General features: G+C 40.7%; 1 protein-coding gene across 1 annotated transcript in view; it reads left to right on the top strand.

Moving 5' to 3' along the window:
- The window catches only part of LOC122814477 (inactive serine/threonine-protein kinase TEX14-like), a 555,764-nt gene that overhangs the window by 85,028 nt on the left and 451,998 nt on the right, over window positions 1-18,738 (top strand). The window contains exon 6 of the mRNA XM_044087056.1: window positions 9,249-9,309. Coding sequence (XP_043942991.1) covers window positions 9,249-9,309 — 61 coding nt within the window. The remainder of the gene's footprint in view (window positions 1-9,248; window positions 9,310-18,738) is intronic.

Genomic DNA, 18,738 nt, shown 5'->3' on the forward strand with positions numbered 1-18,738 from the left:
GGGCAGATAAATGGGTGATGAGAAAATTGAACTACAAGCAAAGGAAGGTCACATGGTCCAGAAAGGTGCCCTCTGCATGGAAACCAATACAGTAGTTCTAACCAAAATAAAGTTCTAGCACTAGAGCACAAAACCATAGAAGCACTGTAGGGTAGAATGGAACAGTACCACAGGGTATGAGGAAGGACAGAAGACAGGGAGCACATGTGGCTGGGGGTAATGTGGGGAATAAGCAGCTGCCATGTTGTCCCTTCTTGGCTCGGGGGCATTACAGTGATTCTTGATCATTTGATGGATGAGAGTGGCTGGTAGTACGGGCACACCCTCCTCTGGTGACCCAATGATAGGGACCAGCCATTTAAGCAAATCCACCATTTGCTCCAGGAGGTCTTTCATGCAGGCCATGTAATCTGTCCATTACCACTTTCCACTGCAGCCTCTATGACTTGCTAAGTTGTGGAGTGGCCGCTTCATAGCCTAATTATTCTCATTATGTCAAACCAGTCTTGACAGGGCATGGTGGAAATGCCTTTGAAGAAAATCTATCATCCAGATATGCAGTGAAGATTCAGAATGGGAGGGTAGTGTTAAGTGAATGTATCCTGGCAACAGAGTGAAGAATCTAAAACATGTCATCCCTTGATTGGTTAGCCATATCTGGCTACAAGCCTTTCCTCCTCCCTGCAGAAGGTGACACATTTTACATCGTATTCTGTTCAAAGAGAAAGGACACATTAAGATGAACAATAATAACAAAAACAAAAAAAGAGAAAGGACACATTAGGGAACCATATCTGTAAGGTGAAATTGTAGAACAATATGTACAGTCCAGTAAGTATTTCCCATTAGCTGAGTCATATGCAGCAGGTAAGTGTGTTTGTTCCTTCCATGTGTATTACGATACTTAAATTAAATGTATTACAGTGATACATGGGAACATACCAGGTGTGCCGTCACAGTGACATGGTGTAATGTAAGCCCAAGTCTGAACAAGACCCTGCAGAAACCCACACAAAACGTATAGGTATGTGTCATGCATTGTCATCATCACCATCTCCAAGTGATCCAGAAGGTCCATATAGTTACAGAACCAGTTCTTAAGATGAGCTTGATAGTGACTTGCCAGTAGCAACAACAGTCTTACAACTGAAAAATGAGAAAATGTAATATATTAAAATAATAAAAAAAAGTAAAATGCTTGCAGTACTTCTTAGGTGCGACCTGTCTAATATCTGCTTTCCATGCATGTAGAAGGTTCTTGCTAGAAAGGTCATCACACTGATGCCTGTAGTGTCCTCCTGATACTCAGGGCTGAAAAGAAGTCATCTGCCAGTTCATACGAGGTATCCACTTTCTTAACAGCACCATGAGAAGGACTCGGTCTGTGCTCCTTGAAATGTCCGTGAAGGTGGCAATAAATTTTCTCCTTCATGCACCACATAGGTGCCTTCCAACAAGCCATAACAAAGGCAGCCACTCTCTTGAATTTCCTCTGATGGTGATGTCAGTTACTTTAGGAGGAAGATGGTAGTATAGGAATAATGTCTACATTGTGATATCTGATGATTAAGGTGGAAGTATGGGAATAATGTCTACAATGGGAATAACTTCTACATCATGATTTCTGCTGAATAAGGTGGCAGGATGGGAGTAATGTATGCATAGTGATTTCTGCTGAATAAGGTGGCAGTACGGGAGTAATGTCTGCATCATGATTTCTGCTGAATAAGGTGACAGTACAGGAGTAACTGTCTGCATCGTGATTACTGCTGAATAAGGTGACAGTACGGGAGTAACATCTGCATAGTGATTTCTGCTGAATAAGGTGGCAATACGGGAGTAACGTCTTCATCATGATTTCTGCTGAATAAGGTGGCAGTGATCCTGCAGGGTGTTGTAAGTCTTGGGCTGATCCCTGGAAAGTAGGCACTGATATAAGGAAGGACCCATTCCCACGTGTCTTAAGTGGATGGTACACCAGGTTAGTACTTTGTACACCACACTACTGTACAGCTACAGTGCTCCAATAAACTGAAGGCTGACCACAGTAGCTGCTGACTATGTAGTTTTTCAGATACACCAGGTATTCAACCATATCAGGATGGTGACAAAGTTAGATTGAGCTTGTATAGTATTTCTTGCTTGGACACCCTTAGGGTGCATGCTTTAGGTGCACAGCTTTGGCACGGGTACTCCCACACATAATGTTATGTGTTTTTCTGTGCAGTCATAGGCAAAGCACAGCTACATTGTCCCAGCCTTACAGGTGCCATAGCAATAGGCTGATGATAGCACCATTGCTTGAACAGATGATGATGATGATAAGACACAGAAAGCTGAGTCACAGTCTGATGAAACAGTGGCACTGTTTCCATCCCAAGTGGGCATCATCCCTCCATACAGGCTAAATGTATGTGGTTTCACTCATATGAGAACATCGCTATGTACAGCATATGAGCACTCACCGTCCATAGTGGGGGAGAGGTCTTACAGCCGGGAAAGTTTCCTGTGCAGCTGCAGCAGCAGATTCACACGCTGCCCCTGAAGTAGATATACCCATCATTTCACAGCATCACATGGTGCTCATTACCATCACATGTCACGGATTGGCCCTGATATGAAAACTGCAGCCAGGATCAGTCAACTGTATTGCCACAGAATCATCCAAGCACAGTCTGCAGAATTCCTGCTGTGTTATGTCTCATCCCTGAGAACACAGAAGACATTAACATAGTAATTATTGAATTCTTATAGTCTCTGGTGGTACACAGCACTTCCTTTTCACCCTGCATGTAGAGAATTGTCAGTGCTGCCATCATTGCAATCATTGGCACTATCTAAGGTCCATGGTAAGTATATGGCGGGGTCGTTACAGGGCACACAGGCATCATCTATGTCTGGATGTGTACCATACTTCATCACACCTTGTTGTGGGAGACCATGACTCTTTACCCCCTACTGGCAGGGCATTTCATGTGTGAATGTCATCCAGGTCACATCTGCAGTTGTGTAGCATCTCTGTCAGAAGGGAACAGAAGTCTCAATGCAAACAGACAGATTAATGCCCACAGATCATGTCATTTAGTGGCAGGAGAAAATTGGGCATGCCACCGAATACCCTTCATCTTGGGATATTTGTCTCCACATCAGGCCATCATCAAGTATTTGCCCCCCCCCACATTAAAAGAAAACATGTAGGGTACAGAATGCTCACCTCCTGCTCCTGTTTTAGACTCCTGTGGTTTGGCTTGCCCATGCAGTGGCCAGTTAGACTGATAGTAACACAGCATGCATCATGTGTGATCTGTGTGATACTACACTATCAATGTGTGCTTGTCAGACCCATGCTTCTACACTAGATGTTGGCATTTCACCTGCACTGCCATGTGCTATTCCTGATACTTTCTGGGAAGTGGGCACACAGAAAACAGTGGTTGCTGTTCCATCCTGTACTCATCAGATGATATTGTTAATACACCTTCCTTTCTGGCAGTGTGTGTGTATACGTGTGAGTGTTTGTATGATTGCACAGTTTGACTATATCACTTTTCCTTGGGCCTGCCCTACTCTGTTATGGAGCATGCAACATGCTATGGGTTCATGGGTAGTTACTGGGCTTGCAGTCCAGTAGCCCATTGAGGAGCCTAGTCTAATTTCCTGATTGCTAAAGCAGTGTCTGGTTAAGTAACTTATTCGCAGTAAACAGATGAAGGCTGAGGGAATCAAACCCTGCAACACTGGAAGTAGTTCATCAAGAGCTCATTGCCTTAATGCTCTGTGCTATCAGACTAGGAACATCCCATTGATGGAGAATCATACTGGAGTGCCTGCCAGACAAGTCAGGGTAGTGAAAGTGAACTTTTGAGTGGGATGAATACACACTTGGTAATGCAGAAGGATTGTGTATGCACAGTATTATACTGTGGGTTCTATATGGTTATCATAAACCAGCGCTCCAGCAGACATCCAGCAGAACCTAAAACGGTTAATGAAAATAAATTGACTGTTTCTCCTGGAACAGTTGTAAATACAGAAAAGGTGATTACAAAGTAGCAAATGTCTTTGACAAGTTTTTTTTTTTTGGATTCAGCCCTGACTGAAAAATTTAGAATAACCATTTGTCTGTTCATTTAGTAAAGCCTTATAGGCTTCCCCTCTTTGTTAGATTGTTTGATTTATTTGTGATCCAGTTTATTCTGCTGTTAATCAAGTTATTAAAATTCCTAAATGATTCTCCATACTGAGAAAACAAACTTTGTGTACTTGTTTATTACCAGAATGTATAATGGCTTTATCTAGCTTTGTAAACGGTTTATTTTTTATGTAATATAACATCTCCTTTTATTGTATATTTTATCTAACATTTTGTTTAAAAAAAAAAACAAAATAAAAATAAACATTTGAAAAAAAAAAAATCCTGAATGATGCAGTTTCTCTCAGATGGTCCTGTAAATAGTCTTAACAATTTTAATTACCGTACTAATGCTACTACATTAGCTACTATGCCGCTTACAGATATTTGTATTTTATATTTTTATTGTGTCCAAGTCATTAAAGTGCTGTGTTCTAAACCCAGCTTGTTATGATGCATTAATTTGTTGAGAGCAGTACGTTGAGTTCTGCAGGTGTTGCATATGTTAAACAATGCATTAATGTGCACACTATTGTTAAGACTGATATTTTGTCACGCTTTTTCTTTTTTCACTACTCTTCTGTAATGCACGCTCTCCCTCTTACCCCTCCGTAGTGCTGTTACAGTCTATGTTATAAATTCTTTTTTAAATAGTCTACTCGGTTGGAAACTCATTTTCTTTTGGTCTATCTTCTTGCCTAAGAACTGCCCATTGGTTAGCTGACAGTTAGGTCCCAGTCATTTCTCTCTTTGACGTCCATGGTTGACACATACACACTAAGAAGTGGACGTTTGATGACAGTGCAAAACACACTTCTCTTGAACTTTTGTTTAGAGCAATTAGAAAAAACAAAAAACCTAATGTTTTGTTCACTGCAGCTTTTTATTAACTGTGACTTACAACTAAAATATGATTTAATGAAACATTTTGGGTGTCCTGTCTGTTTTGAAGTTTTTAACCTTAAACTTGTTCAGGTTAACCTGTGAGCTGATATTCTAGTATGCACTGTTTCATCAGTTGCAAGTTCTGCTTTATTTTTGATATATGCATTAGTCAAAATTCCTCCAGTGTGAAGGATGAGCTTTGGTGCTTTTATTCATCCAACCTGTTTTTTCTCATTTTCTTCATTCGGTAAGTTCAAATTTAAAAGCAGTGCTCATATGTTTTCCACTTGACATATCCCTGTTGACTTACCAGACCAAGCACTATTTTTGGCTCTTCTACTTAGGTCGTGATTACTCTTTAAACTAAAAGTAGTGTATGCATCATCCCCTTTAATGCATCTCCTGGTTCATGCTTTTTACTTTGGGTCACTGTAATCCCTGTTAGCATATTTCAGTCTCAGCTCACTTGGTTGTTTTGGACTCTGGATTTTATCATTTCTGGTATAAAACTACAGTCTCTCAGTGCTTTTGTCTTGCTTAAACTTGTAAACAAAACCTTTGCAGTAACAGTAAATATCAGATTACAGTATTGTCTACATTTTATGCCTTAGGAACATATGTAGACAGTAATCTAGCCTTTGACCATCATGTGTTTACAGTAGTAAAGAAATCATTCTGTGTTGCGCAACTTAGAAACAAAGGTAATGGCGTCTTGGTCCACGGAGGTCATTATTCTACTATATTCAGTATTCATCAGACCTGCCAGAGTATAACTTCACCTTTGCAAATGTACCTAACCAGGCACATCTAACAGCTAGAATGTCTAAAGAGGTTCCTCACTAAAAGAATACAGGGTGTAAGTAACATGTCCTATGCAGACCGCCTCAAAGCTCTATCCCTGTATTCTGTGTACAGGCTGTTGAGGGGAGATCTATGTTTGGCATAAAGGCACTGTCGGTCCCTACCCTGATGGACCTCATGTATATCTTCAAAACAAGCAACACCAGAATTATCCTTTCTGAAGACTTAAACCTGGTTTGTGAAATAAGACCTGCTGGAGAGGCAGATACTCAGAGACTACCCCTTCCCTGGAACATGTGAAGCAGTTTCCCTTTGGAAATATTTCATCTCCCAAGACCCTGCTAACACTTGCTAAGGGTATCAGAATTTGTCAGAGATGTGAGATGCATGGCTAAGCTTAAAAAAGTCCTAGTGGTCGTTAGCCTAGTAAACTCCTACAAAGCTTAGCTATATTTTCAGTACAGGGTCAGCTTTGGTATGTGTTTTGCGGCCATACCCAGGATTAAAAGTACAGCCTTAGCTACACAGCTGGCTACTTTACTGTGTGTGTTGTATCACATTCCATCTGCCATGCACCCCTTGGTTCATCCAACTTTGCTTCAGATCATTCTAATTTCATTGGCCCCTGTTAAGAGCAACAAAGCTTTAACATAATTGTGATTTTTAATTTGGCCACTAGATGGCACATGAGAATAATAGTAATGAATGAAAAGCCTACTTGAAGCTTTTGTCTCAATACTGCTTGTATACATTTTTAAAGTGTATTTTTTAAACTGTGATTTTAAAGTTTGATATTTTTTAGGTTTGACATATGTGTATGACAATGAACTATATTTTTAAAAAAAAATTAGGATTTTTTTTATACTATATATACATTTTTTTATACAATTTTCCCTTTATATACGAATAAAATCAGCTTTAAAAGTGGTTTAATTGATTTCCGTTTGATTGGTTAATGCTTGTTGGTTTGGTATAAATAAGGCACAATAGAGGGAATGCATTCATCTGAGGAAGTCTTTATTGTAGCGAAAACGCATTTTCAATTTGTGGGCATTTATGTGTACCTGTCAGCTGTTTATCGTTTGTATTGTGGATTTATTAAAAGGGTTTCTTTTCACTCTATAGCTTGGTGTTTCCTTCCAAGGTGCTCCTTTTATCAGTTTCTCATTCTAATTTCTGTTAGGGTACTTCAACCACAGCTCATTTCATTGCTTTAGAATGCAGATGTTTTACTTTTTGGTATAAAATTACATTTTTTCATTGTTTTCCTGTCAGTAGACAGTGTTGTGCTGAAAGTCTACATTTATAAGCATAATTCTCTTTTTGGAATAATGATAAATTTCAAACGTAAACGGACTACTTTACTGTGTATCCTTTTTCATCACTGCCCACGTACTTGTTGATTTCATGCAACGTTGTTTCAATTGCCATTGTGATTGCTGCTATTACAATTTCAACTTCAGCTTATTTTGGAGCTCTGAACTGTACATACCATTCTTTATAAGACTGCTACTTTTTACTGCTTTTTTCTCACTATACAGGACTTTGCTGAAAGTCTGTTTTTATTAAAAAATATGTCTTATGAGTATTTTTCAAGCCAGATTAAAGTCATATTTTACACTTTAGTTAAGCTTTCTTCACCATAATGTTTTATTGTTTACTTTGCAATCATACTGTGGGTTAAAGTGACATCTTCGACTATAACTTTAGTTCCTGTTCTGTATGCTAATAGAGTTGTTTCTGATTTACCGTTACATGGTTGTATTTGTCAATACTTGTTGCATTTCATTCCTTCAGTCTAGTGCATATTTATATTTTAGGGCTGGGTGTTTAAAGTTTTACCACACATTTCATTTTGTTATTCCCCAATGTATGATCTTAAAGGGAGAACCTCACACAGGTAAAGTAGGCTAGCTGCCCTTGTGAGCCACTTTAAGCCTAGCCAGATTTCTTCAAAGGTGAGACTCAAACCCTGTACCTTGTGTCTTTGAGGTGAGCACCTTAGCCAGAATACCAACCCCTAAGCCATTTCCATCTCTCTGTATATGGGAGGACTACAATGTTAATCTCCTGTTGGTTATATTTTTTCTCTTACAGGCCTTTCTCATAGTTTGATCTTAATATCATTATTGTCCTGTCATGTTTTAAATTTTCAGTGAACAATGTGTTTATGTGACCAGAGCAGGCATCTTGTTTCATCTTGGTGCCATCTAAAGAGAACCATTGAGTGTGGATAGTTTTATAGTACTGTTTGCTTTAGTAAAATGCTATATAACAGATCAGTGAAATGATCTGCAAGAGATTTTCTCCTATTTAACCAAGCATTTAACGGCTTACAGACCCTCTCAAGTTCAAGAAAAAAATCTGCAGGCTGGAAGGCATGACAGAGAAATGTACATCACATTATTATGGTTCTGCCCTAACATGGTTATAGAGTTTTATGTTGTACCCAGTTACTATTTTTGAGGAATTTGTAAACTTACTGTTCTGAATATTTTGTAGATTTTTATTCTCAGTTAACCAGTGTATGCTTTTGTTGTATATTCAGCTATCCAGTGAACCATTTGCTCTATTTTTTTGCTATTGTTTTCACAGTGGAACATTTTTGTAAAATGACATATGACAAAAAAGCATAGTGATTAAAGTTATCAGCAAATGTGTGAAAATTATTTATTGCACAGAGGCTGTAAGCAGTAACAATGTTAAACCCATTTTATGAGATATACTTAAATTTGTATTTTTTTTTTACTTGTGGTATGATTTGATTCCTGTGTATAGTATCTGATTAAGTGATTTTTTGCTAATGTGGAAAGTTAGTGTTTAGCGTTTGCACAAAACTAATTGCAGAATTTAAATGAAAATGTTACGCTAAAGCTATTATTTCATTTTTTATTCCAAATTATTATGGGAAAAAAATTCTTCAAGCAGTTTCTCCATACCTTCACAGACTGTGTAATACTGGACATTGTTGATTTAGTTGTAGCTATGCAAGGGAAGAAGGGAAAAGCTCCTTTCTCCAATTTTTCTTCAGCTTCCACCACCAGCACCACCAGAAAATAAGCAAAGAGAATGTAGTAGTGAAAGAAACAGAAACTGATTAACTCAGTACACTTACATTTTTGAATTGCCTGAAATGATGGGAAGCTGGTGGAACACTCCTTGGGCATTTAGTGTATTTCCAGTTTTAGATGCATGGCTGACTTTGTTCAGATGCTGTCATAAGCATCTGTGGTTTTGTTAACTAATAACTAATGATCACAGAGTAGCAGGCTTCTAGATGGTGTTGGCTAGAATATGAATTATGCTGATGTTTATGATATCCTTAATATCTGACGTTGAAGGTTACATCTCAGGGTAAGTAGCAGAGGTTTGTACCAGTGACTAATGTATGTACATCATGTAGCAACACCTTTTCTTTTTAATTTTCCAGCTTGCTGCAGCCATCTACTTCAACTATTCAGCAGAACATTCACAGCTTTGGCTTTGGAAAGGTGATCAGTTTCTTTGCTTAATATTTTTTTTTATAATTGTGGATTGATGAATGGTATACAGATCTTACTGAACTGATAAATTACAGTATTGTCTTTAATTCAAGATTCATTTTTTATGGCTTCACATGTATGTGTCTAAGACAGGAGAGAGTGGGATTCTGTAGGAAGAAAGCTGTTTGCAGTCATGAGGATCAATAGTAAGGTGGAGGGTGTTTTCTGGTATTCAGTAGTGGTAACAAATGCTCTTCTAAAATAAAATTCCACAGTAGTAAGGTGGAGGGTGTTTTCTAGTATTCAGTAGTGGTAACAAACGCTTTTCTAAAATAAAATTACACAATAGTAAGGTGGAGGGCGTTTTCTGGTATTCAGTAGTGGTAACAAACGCTTTTCTAAAATAAAATTACACAATAGTAAGGTGGAGGGTGTTTTCTGGTATTCAGTAGTGGTAAACGTTCTTCTAAAATAAAATTCCACAGTACTAATATGGAGGGTGTTTTCGTGTATTCAGTAGTTAGAGTAACAAATGATCCCCTGCCAAGGGCAGCCCGACGTCCGGCCAGAATACCAAAGCCTTTTGGCTGTAAAGGGTACACTGTACATTACACATATGCTCCCCGCATACGGGGTAGGGCATACTGGTAACATCTGGACGTACCATCCTCAGAACTTATTTGCTACCAGTCTGAATGCCATCTTCGATCGTTGGTCTGAATGCTCGTTTGTTTGCTGGTTTTCAGCCACTTTCAGATAAGTGCTTTGTTAGGGTTTTTGATTTTCGTAACTTTGTTTTGCCTTATTTCTGGTTGTTGAGTTTGATGTCATCCAGAATGGGGAAATGCCAGTGCAGGAGACAGATTCCCCATAAAGATCATCATGAGCAATGCTCCTTTTTCTTAGGTGTTTCTCATGACCCTATAGGTGGCCTTTGACCCTAAGACATTGCAGAGTTGGCTTTCTTCCCTTGTAATATGCCTAGAGAACGAAGCAACGACTTAAACTGTTGGCTAAAAATACCATGGAAGGATCTTCCCAACCCAAGAATCAGCCATCTGTGAAGAAGAAGACCAAGAAAGCTGGTCGGATTTTTTTGGCTGTATCGCCTCCACTGGACATCTCTCTTGTGGCTGGTGATAGCCCAGAGGACCATCTGGTTTCCTTCTTCAGTTCCTCTGCCACAACCGTTTAGGAGGCTGGCATGGATCTGACTTCACGCATGTCCATGGAGGCCTTGCAGATGTCCACTTCAGATGTATGGGGGAATTGTGGCTGGTAATAACCAAAGGGCCTGGGGGATTTCTTCAAATATAAGTGAGGGAGGAGCTGCCAACTCCGATTATAGAGTGTCATCAGGGGTCAGAACTCCTAAATTTTTCAAGGCTGACATTCCTGTTAAAAAGAAGCAGAAGACTAAACATATTTTGTCTGCTCCAAAAGATCGTGAGAGTGAATTGTAAAACCTAACTAATGGTCTGTTTAATGCTCTTATGGCTTTGAAGCCTTCTCAGGGGATTTCTTTTCCTGCTCCTCCTTGGTCTTCTGTTCATCTTAACAGGTCTAGGGAACAGGATTTCTCTGATGATGATGATGATGATGATTCTGATGAAGAGTCACTTACTTATTCTTCTCAAATTCCTTCTCCATTAGACTATGGTTTTGAAGAAGAAGAGTCTATTAGTCCTAACTATTCTTTTGAGGAGATTTAGTTTGGTGATACTATTTCCAGAATGAGGGAAATTTTCAAATGTGACTGTACTCAGGTGTCTGATGTTCAGAAGAGGTACTGTGAGCTTCTACAGATGGAGTCTCCTAGACCCTCTGCTGTTCCTCCCGTTCTTGCTGCCCTGCTGGATGCTTTTTTCACTGCTGCTCAGACTTCTGACTCCCAACCCCCTGTTACCGGGAAACCTGATAGGTTTTATAAAGTGCCTGATTGCTGCAAGTTTCTTTGTGTCCCTCTGCTGACCCTTTGGTGGTGTCAGTGACTTCTGATAAGCCCCCCAAATTGTTACCTTAGACTAAGTTGCTTCCCTTTGACAAGAACAGCAGAACTATGGAGAGGCTGGGTAAAAAGGCTTATACTTCTGCTATCCTAACCTTTAAAGCTGTGAACTGTCAGACACACATGACCAGGTATGTCTTGTCTCTTGTCCGTCAGGCTTCTTGATTCTAAAGGGAAGGCCTCTGCTTTTGCCTTGTTAGGGACGTCCTTCCAAGTTACTCACCATTCCATTAAATGCAGCTGTGATGCAGCTGATGCTCCATCTAGGGCTGCTACTTTTGGATCTGTTTTGAGAAGGTATTCCTGGCTCAGATTTCAGCCCTTGCCTAACGATATCAAGGCTAAAATTATGGATTCTCCTCTGAATAATAAGCATTTATTTGGTGCTGCTGCTGCTCCAGAGTTGTTTAAGTCACTGCAGGAAATGGGAAAGGCCTCACAAGAATTGAATAATTTTTGTTTCAGCTGTTCCCAAGTTTCAGAGGAATTATCCTAACAAGCTTGCCTTTGTCAGTAGATAGTCTCGCCCTTCTCCTAAAGGTATAAAAGGGTGGTAGAAGGGCTCCTGCTGCTAAGGCGACTTAAACTCCTACTTGGCAGCCTCCTTTTCCCGACAAACCAGGTGCTGTCTGACTATCCTGTTCTTCTCAGTCACATCCCTCTTTCTCTGCATCTTTCCCTGACTGTTCCTATTTGGGTAAAGGTCACCCAAGACTCCTGGATTCTTTCCATAATTTGCCAAGGTTATTACATGATTTGGAAATCTCTCCCCCCTTTTTCAGTCATTCCTCAGCCTCCTCAGGAACAACTGCTCTATTTTCCAGAGGTGCTGCAGGGCCTGTTGGCTCAAGGAACAATTCAAGAAGTTCCAACTCCTTAGTCAGAGAAGAGGTTTTACTCCAGAATGTTCTTGGTCCCCAGGAAAGAAGGCACTTGGAGACCCATTCTGGAGCTCTCTCAGTTAAACACCTTTCTAAAGGTCTCTTCCTTTTGTATGCTGTCTCTCCAAACCTTGCTTCCCCTGCTTCTTTTTCAGGCTTTTTTAGTTTCCCTGGATCTCAAGGATGCTTATCGGCACATTCCTCTTCATTCTTTTCAGGAAGTTTTTATGTTTCTCTGTTGCTTCCTGGCATGTTCAGTACTGTGCTTTGCCCTTTGGCCTCTCTACTTACTGTCCCAAGGGTCTGCACAAAATGTCTTTCTCCTGTGATTGCTCTGTGCAGGTAGAGAGGGATAGAGGTCTTTCCTTACCTGGACAACCTCATCTCCAGAGATTTTACTGCATCTTCACTTTGCTATTTCTGTCCTTCAAAGCCTGGGGTTTACTGTACATTTCCAAAAGTCATTCCTGACTCCTTCTCAGGATCATGTTTTTCTGGCATGCAGGCTCCGGAATGTTCCAGTGCTGGCATCCCTGCCTCCTCCCAAGGCATGAACTCTGATTGCTTTCTTTCACTCGCTTCTTCCTTTGATTTCCATTACAGCCAGGGAGTTTCTGTGAGCTCTAGGTTACATAGCTTCCACGATTCCTGTGCTTCCTGTGGCCAAACTCCACATGAGAATGCTCCAGTGCTTTCTAAAGTCAGTTTGGCTTCAGCATTCCCATCCTTTGGATTTTCCAGTCCCTCTTCTTCCATGACGCAAGATAGAACTTCAGTGGTGGATTCGTTAGTTGTCTCTCTCAATTCAGGGCTTCTTTTCAACCTCCTGTCCCCTCTCAGGAACTCTTCACATATGCCTCGGCTGTGAGATGGGGGGGGTGGTCTCCTTTGGTCTTCTGAAAAGGCAGGGCCCTTGGTCTCTTTCCCAAAAGAAAGACCACATCAGTGTCAAAGAGTTGAGAGCTGTTCTACTTCAGACTTTTCATTCTCTTTTCCTTCCAGGGACCCTGAAGATTCTCACTGACAATACTACAGTGATGTGATATATCAAGAAGCAAGGGTGGACAAGGTCTTATGTCCTATGCAGATTAGCTCTTCAAGTTTGAGACTTAGCTGTCCAGTATCAGGTGACCCCTTCAGGCAGTTTACATTCCCTCGGATCAGAGCATAGTGATAGATTCTCTCAACACGTCCATAACAAAATCCCACCAGTGGATTCTTCACAGGGACGTGTTTCTGGACATTGTCCACCAGTGGGCTACTCCTCAAGTAGATCTATTTGCTCCCCCTCTGAACAGAGAACATCCATCTTCTGGCCTGGAAGGTGGACACTTTTTCTTGGAAGGGGATGTTTCTTTATGCCTTCCCACCCCTTTCTCTCATTCTGAAGATCATGTTCAAGATAAAATAGGATGCTCCCAAAATCTTGCTGGTGACCTCCTTTTGACCCAGACAGCATTGCTTCCCTCTTCTTTTGCATTTAGCCAAGGGCAATCATCACAAGTTACCTCACAGGGTGGATCTACTCACACAAGCAAGAGGTCTCTCATTCATCCCCACCAGTCCACTCTTCAGCAGACATTGTAGGTGATAGAGTTTTGATTCCCTTCAGACACCTTTTTTCTGAGAATGTACTTAGGGTCCTGCAGGAAGCCAGGAAACCCACTACTAGAAAATCTTATTTATCAAAATGGAAGTTATTTTCTTTTTGGTATCTTTCTTGTAACCTGGATCCACTTGCTATAGATGTTCCTTTGGTTCTGTCTTATTTGTGTGAATTGCTCAATGCTGGGTTGGCATATTCTTCTGTTAAGGCCCACCTATCAGCTATTTCTGCTTGTCTGCCTTTGACTCCTCCTTTGGCCTCTAGGGTTGAGAACAAGCAGTTTCTTAAAGGTGTCTTTCACATTAGAACTCCCAGGAAGGCTGTCCTTCCTTCCTTCCTGGGACCTTAATTATGTTTTAGAAAAATCAACTCGGGCTCATTTTGAGCTTGCTGCATCAGCTTCCTTACAACATTTGTCTTGACTGTTCTTATTTTGGCCCTAACTTATGCCAGACGGGTGTATGAATTGCAAGCCCTTATGACTGTTCTTCCCTTTTTAGTTTTCCATAAGGACAGGGTTTCCCTTCATACTAATCCTTTTTTTATGCCCAAGGTAGTTAATGAATTGTCTCTTATTCTATTAATTTGCCCACTTTTTTCCCTTCTCCGCCGTCTGATAGTGAGAAGGTTTTGCACACCTTGGATTTACATAGACAACCCATATATTATTTGGATAAAACTACAGCTTTTTTTGCAAATCTGAACAGCTTTTTGTTTCTTTTCATCCTAGGTCTTTAGGTTTGGCTGTTTCCAAGCAACCCATTTCTTCTTGGATATCTAAAGCCATTTCTTTTTGCTATTCTTTTCATGGGAAGAACCTTTCTTCTTCTGTAAAGGCTCATTCCACTAGGGCCATGGCTTCTTCTAGTGCTTTTTTTCAAGAGTTTGAATACTAATTCTATTTTTGAGGCAGCAACCTGGACTTCTGTACATACCTTTATTAAGCACTATAAGTTGGACGTGATTTATAGGGCCAGAGGTGGTTTTGACATGGCCATTCTCTATGGCTTCGTAGAGAGCTCTGCTGGCCCTTCCTTCTCCCCATCTTCTTCTTCCCGAGCTTTTGCACTCTCCCTATTGTAAAGAATACTGCAACAGTGATATGGAAGGACATAATACAGTTGTGTAAAATCTAACCATAACAGTAGATGCTCTTGTCTTCACTGTTGCAGTATTCGCTCCCTCCTTCCTGTCTCCTCCACCGGTCCTTTTTCCTTCTGGATGTGCTTGTTACCTTATTATATCCTTAGACTGTCATTCCTGCTGGGGCTTTTCAGTTCTGAGGATGGTGCATCTGGATGTCACCTTTATGCCCTACGCCGTGCACAGCATACGTGTAATGTATGGCATACCCTTTACAACCTAAAGGCTTTGGTATACTGGCCGGACATCGGGCTTCCCTTGGCAAGAGATTCCTATTGTAAAGAATACTGTAACAGTGAAGGGATGGACATCTGCTGCTATGATTTTACACAACTGTACTTTCTTCTGTAATAAAATTCCACAATAATAATGTGGAGGAGTGTTTTCGGGTATTCCGTAGTTAGAATAACCAATGCTGTTTTGTAACAAAATTCAAGTCCATAGTCTTAACTCTGGGGATCCTTGTAGGTCTGGAATTTAGCTTACAGTCCCTGAACTGTTAAAAGTTTGGTTGCACTTGGTTCAGTGGTGTAACCTTGATGTAGGCTGAAATTATATTTTTGCTTGTGTAAAGTAAATACACTGTCTTCCAACTTCTGTTTGCTTCAGGTGGCATATAGTTTAACCTAATATACTGATTTCCTGAGTGTTGTAATTTAAAAAAAAATAGATGTTCATCATTAGATCACTGTTGCAGTAGCCCCACACAGTCCCTCAAAATTCAAACGTAAAAGCACAAGCAGTGCACAAATAGCTGGTCAGAACTCTAAATCCTTTTCACAGAGAGTGCAGTGAAAGAAAACAAGAAATGAAGGTAAGTTGCCATGAAGTATAAATAAGCACCAAATGTAAAATGCATTTCTAGCCCTGAATTACATGTCCTGATGCTTAAATGTAACACTGTCAAGCAAAATGTTCAAACAGTAAAATAATGAGGGTAAGTTGTCATAAAGCGGGCACAAAAAACAAAATACTTAAACACTATGTGAAGCATGTAAAAATACTTTCCAATCTTTAAGTCTTTACACTTCAGTTAAAATGTCTCAAACAGTACATTTTTTCTCCCAAAAACAGCCACGGTGTTGAATAAAAATAAACCCTATTCTAAAAATAGCAGTTTTGGACAAGAAACATCTGATATTAATAAATTGTTTCTTCAGAAAATAAAAAATAATGCATCAAAATATTTTAAAAAGATAATATTTTTTGTGGAAGGGTTCCCCGGTGGGGACATATCTGCCAGAAGCCAATTGCTGCTCCTGTGAAACCTTAAGAGCTGCTTTCCCTTGAGACAGTAAGAAAGTGCTGATGTTGTCTACACTCTTGACTGCTGATTGCTGATTTCCCTCCAAGGGGATAGCCAGTCACTAGTCAGAGTTTAGGTGTGGTAAAGAGACAGAGCTTTTTTAGAAGACTGGCTAGTTGTTGGATCGTGGGCAGGATAAAACCCAAATAACCAAAGACTACTGCAGCAGTAAGGAATTCAAACATGTTAAGTGAAGCTGACACAACTGTGCTTTCTTCTGGCCATCTGCAGTCTGTCTCCCAAGTTCTTATCTGTCTTCCCCTTTCTCCAGAGAAGCCACATAATGAATTAGCCAAAAGTGTGGGCTCATCTCTAGAAGTCCTGGAGGAGGAGATGCTTATCCTCCTTTATCCCCCCCCCTATGATCCTGTGATTAGATAATTTATTTATTTACTGTAGCTTTGCAGGGGTTGCTTACTGACTCCCCCTTCCTTACTTCTCATCAACATAGATTACAGAAGACCTGCAGGTTTGTCCCAGTAAGTGTCCTGAGTGGTTCCCACCTGTTGGATATCCTGAAAGATGCCACTTGGATTGTATGAAAGAACCTGTATATGATGGCTGGTATATGTATTCTGGCCCCTACTGTGCTGTCTGAGCAAAAAGTCTGAAACTGGACACCATGATCTTTGCAGTGGCCCTTAAAAGGACTTTGACACTTTAGAGCTTGGGTGTCTGTTTTCCATTACTTGCTATGAAAAGATTTGGGATGTCCACTCAGACACTGTTTACTAATGCTCTGCAAATGGTCCCTGAATGCTTAATAGTAAGAAGACTGTTCCTGTCCTGGAACAGACTGTAATGCATCATCTTTACATCCTGAGCTAGCTGCAATTGCTGGAAATACATTGTACTGATACCCTTCCAAGTGGGATATAGGTTAATAGGTTGGTACTAGGCTATTGGCCCTAGGGCCTATACAAGCCTAGCCATAACAATTCCCTAGATATTTCTTCAGTGCAATAATGCTCTCATTCGCAAATTACCTTCTGGCTTCCTCTGCACCCCCCATTTCTTCAGATAATGGAATTAATTCCAGAAAAGCCAGACTTCACAGGGCCAAGGTTTTCCTCATAACTTTCTTCTGGCTTTATCAGACATAGTTCCCTGCTCATCTCCATTACCGTCTAGAGAAACATTACATCTGCAGTTTTTCAGGGTACAGCTGTCTCAGGTGTCAGATAACCTGTAAATCCTTCACTCTGTAAAATCAAGAGTATGCCTTGTGCAGTTCCCCTAACAGCCTACAGTTGTGCCTTTTTTGAATAGAGTAATAGAAACAATTTTGTCTTCAAAATTATTTCTCCTCTTACCTCCCAACACTCAGACTTGTGAGAGATGCACTTATATATCCAAATTGGAAGCCATGCACTCTCCAGCCAAGACTGGAATAGCTGGTCAAGAGGAGAAGGCCAACACTTGGACCACACCACATGGAACACATAGCCCTGCAGAACACATACCAGCACTGCCTTCACATAAAAACAAAAACCACACACCCACCTTCGCAGAGGCTCTCAATAAAAATCTACCCAAACAGCAGAGACCTCCAAGGCCGAAACACACTTGACCACCATAACACAACACTAATCACAAGACACATAACTCTACAAAACAGTGTGCCACTCAACCAAAGCCCCTAAGGCAAAACAGCATGCCCAACACACTAGTCATAGGTGACTCAGTAGTGAGGCAGACTGATGTCCCACTCACTAGGTTGAATAAGGAGAAAGTAACAGTCAACTGCCTGTCAGGTGCCAGGATCCGCCACATAACACACACACTCAGGTCCCTCAACAACAGGTACAAATATGTACATGTGGTTATGAATGACCTGAGACTTACCTCCTTGGACTACATGAAAAGAGACATGGAGGAGATCTCGGATTGTGTAGCCCAGGCGGGTATGACCCTAGCCCTGAGCAGCATCCTACCATCACCCAGAATGATACCACAGTGCAAGCAGAAAATGATCGATTTCAACAATTAGGTTCATAGGTAAGTACTGGGCTATCTGCCCGAAGGCATATATAAGCCCAGCACGTTGTGTGGTATTCGCCGCCCCTTTGGTTAGTTCCCTAGGCCCTTGATCTAGCAGCTAGTACCCTTGGCCCCTATCTAGTAGAGCTGTTGGTATGATCCCTGGTGTGAACTTTCTGTTACCCATCCACTCGTCAAGGTTCCTCTTGAAGAGTGATAGTGAGGGGCTCTGTCTTATGTAGCTCGGGACCTTGTTCCATAGCAAGGGAAGTCTTTGCAAACGGAATCTATCCCTCCAGCATGTTCTATTCATTGTTGTGCTGAGGTTTATATCCCTAGAGCGTGTAGCTCGAGTAGATTTGGTTTTGCTAAGATGGAACATGTTCAACAGTTCTGGGTTGGACATGGCTCTGTATGTTAGACAGAGATCGCCTTTGAGAAGGCGGTATGCAACAGAGAAAAGCCTTAGTTTTTTCAATCGTGCTGCATAGGGCTACTATTTGAGGCCAGTAAT

This window comes from Protopterus annectens, chromosome 10.part0, assembly GCF_019279795.1.
Source record: "Protopterus annectens isolate FY-2018-M chromosome 10.part0, PAN1.0, whole genome shotgun sequence".
Taxonomy (NCBI): Eukaryota; Metazoa; Chordata; order Ceratodontiformes; family Protopteridae; genus Protopterus; species Protopterus annectens.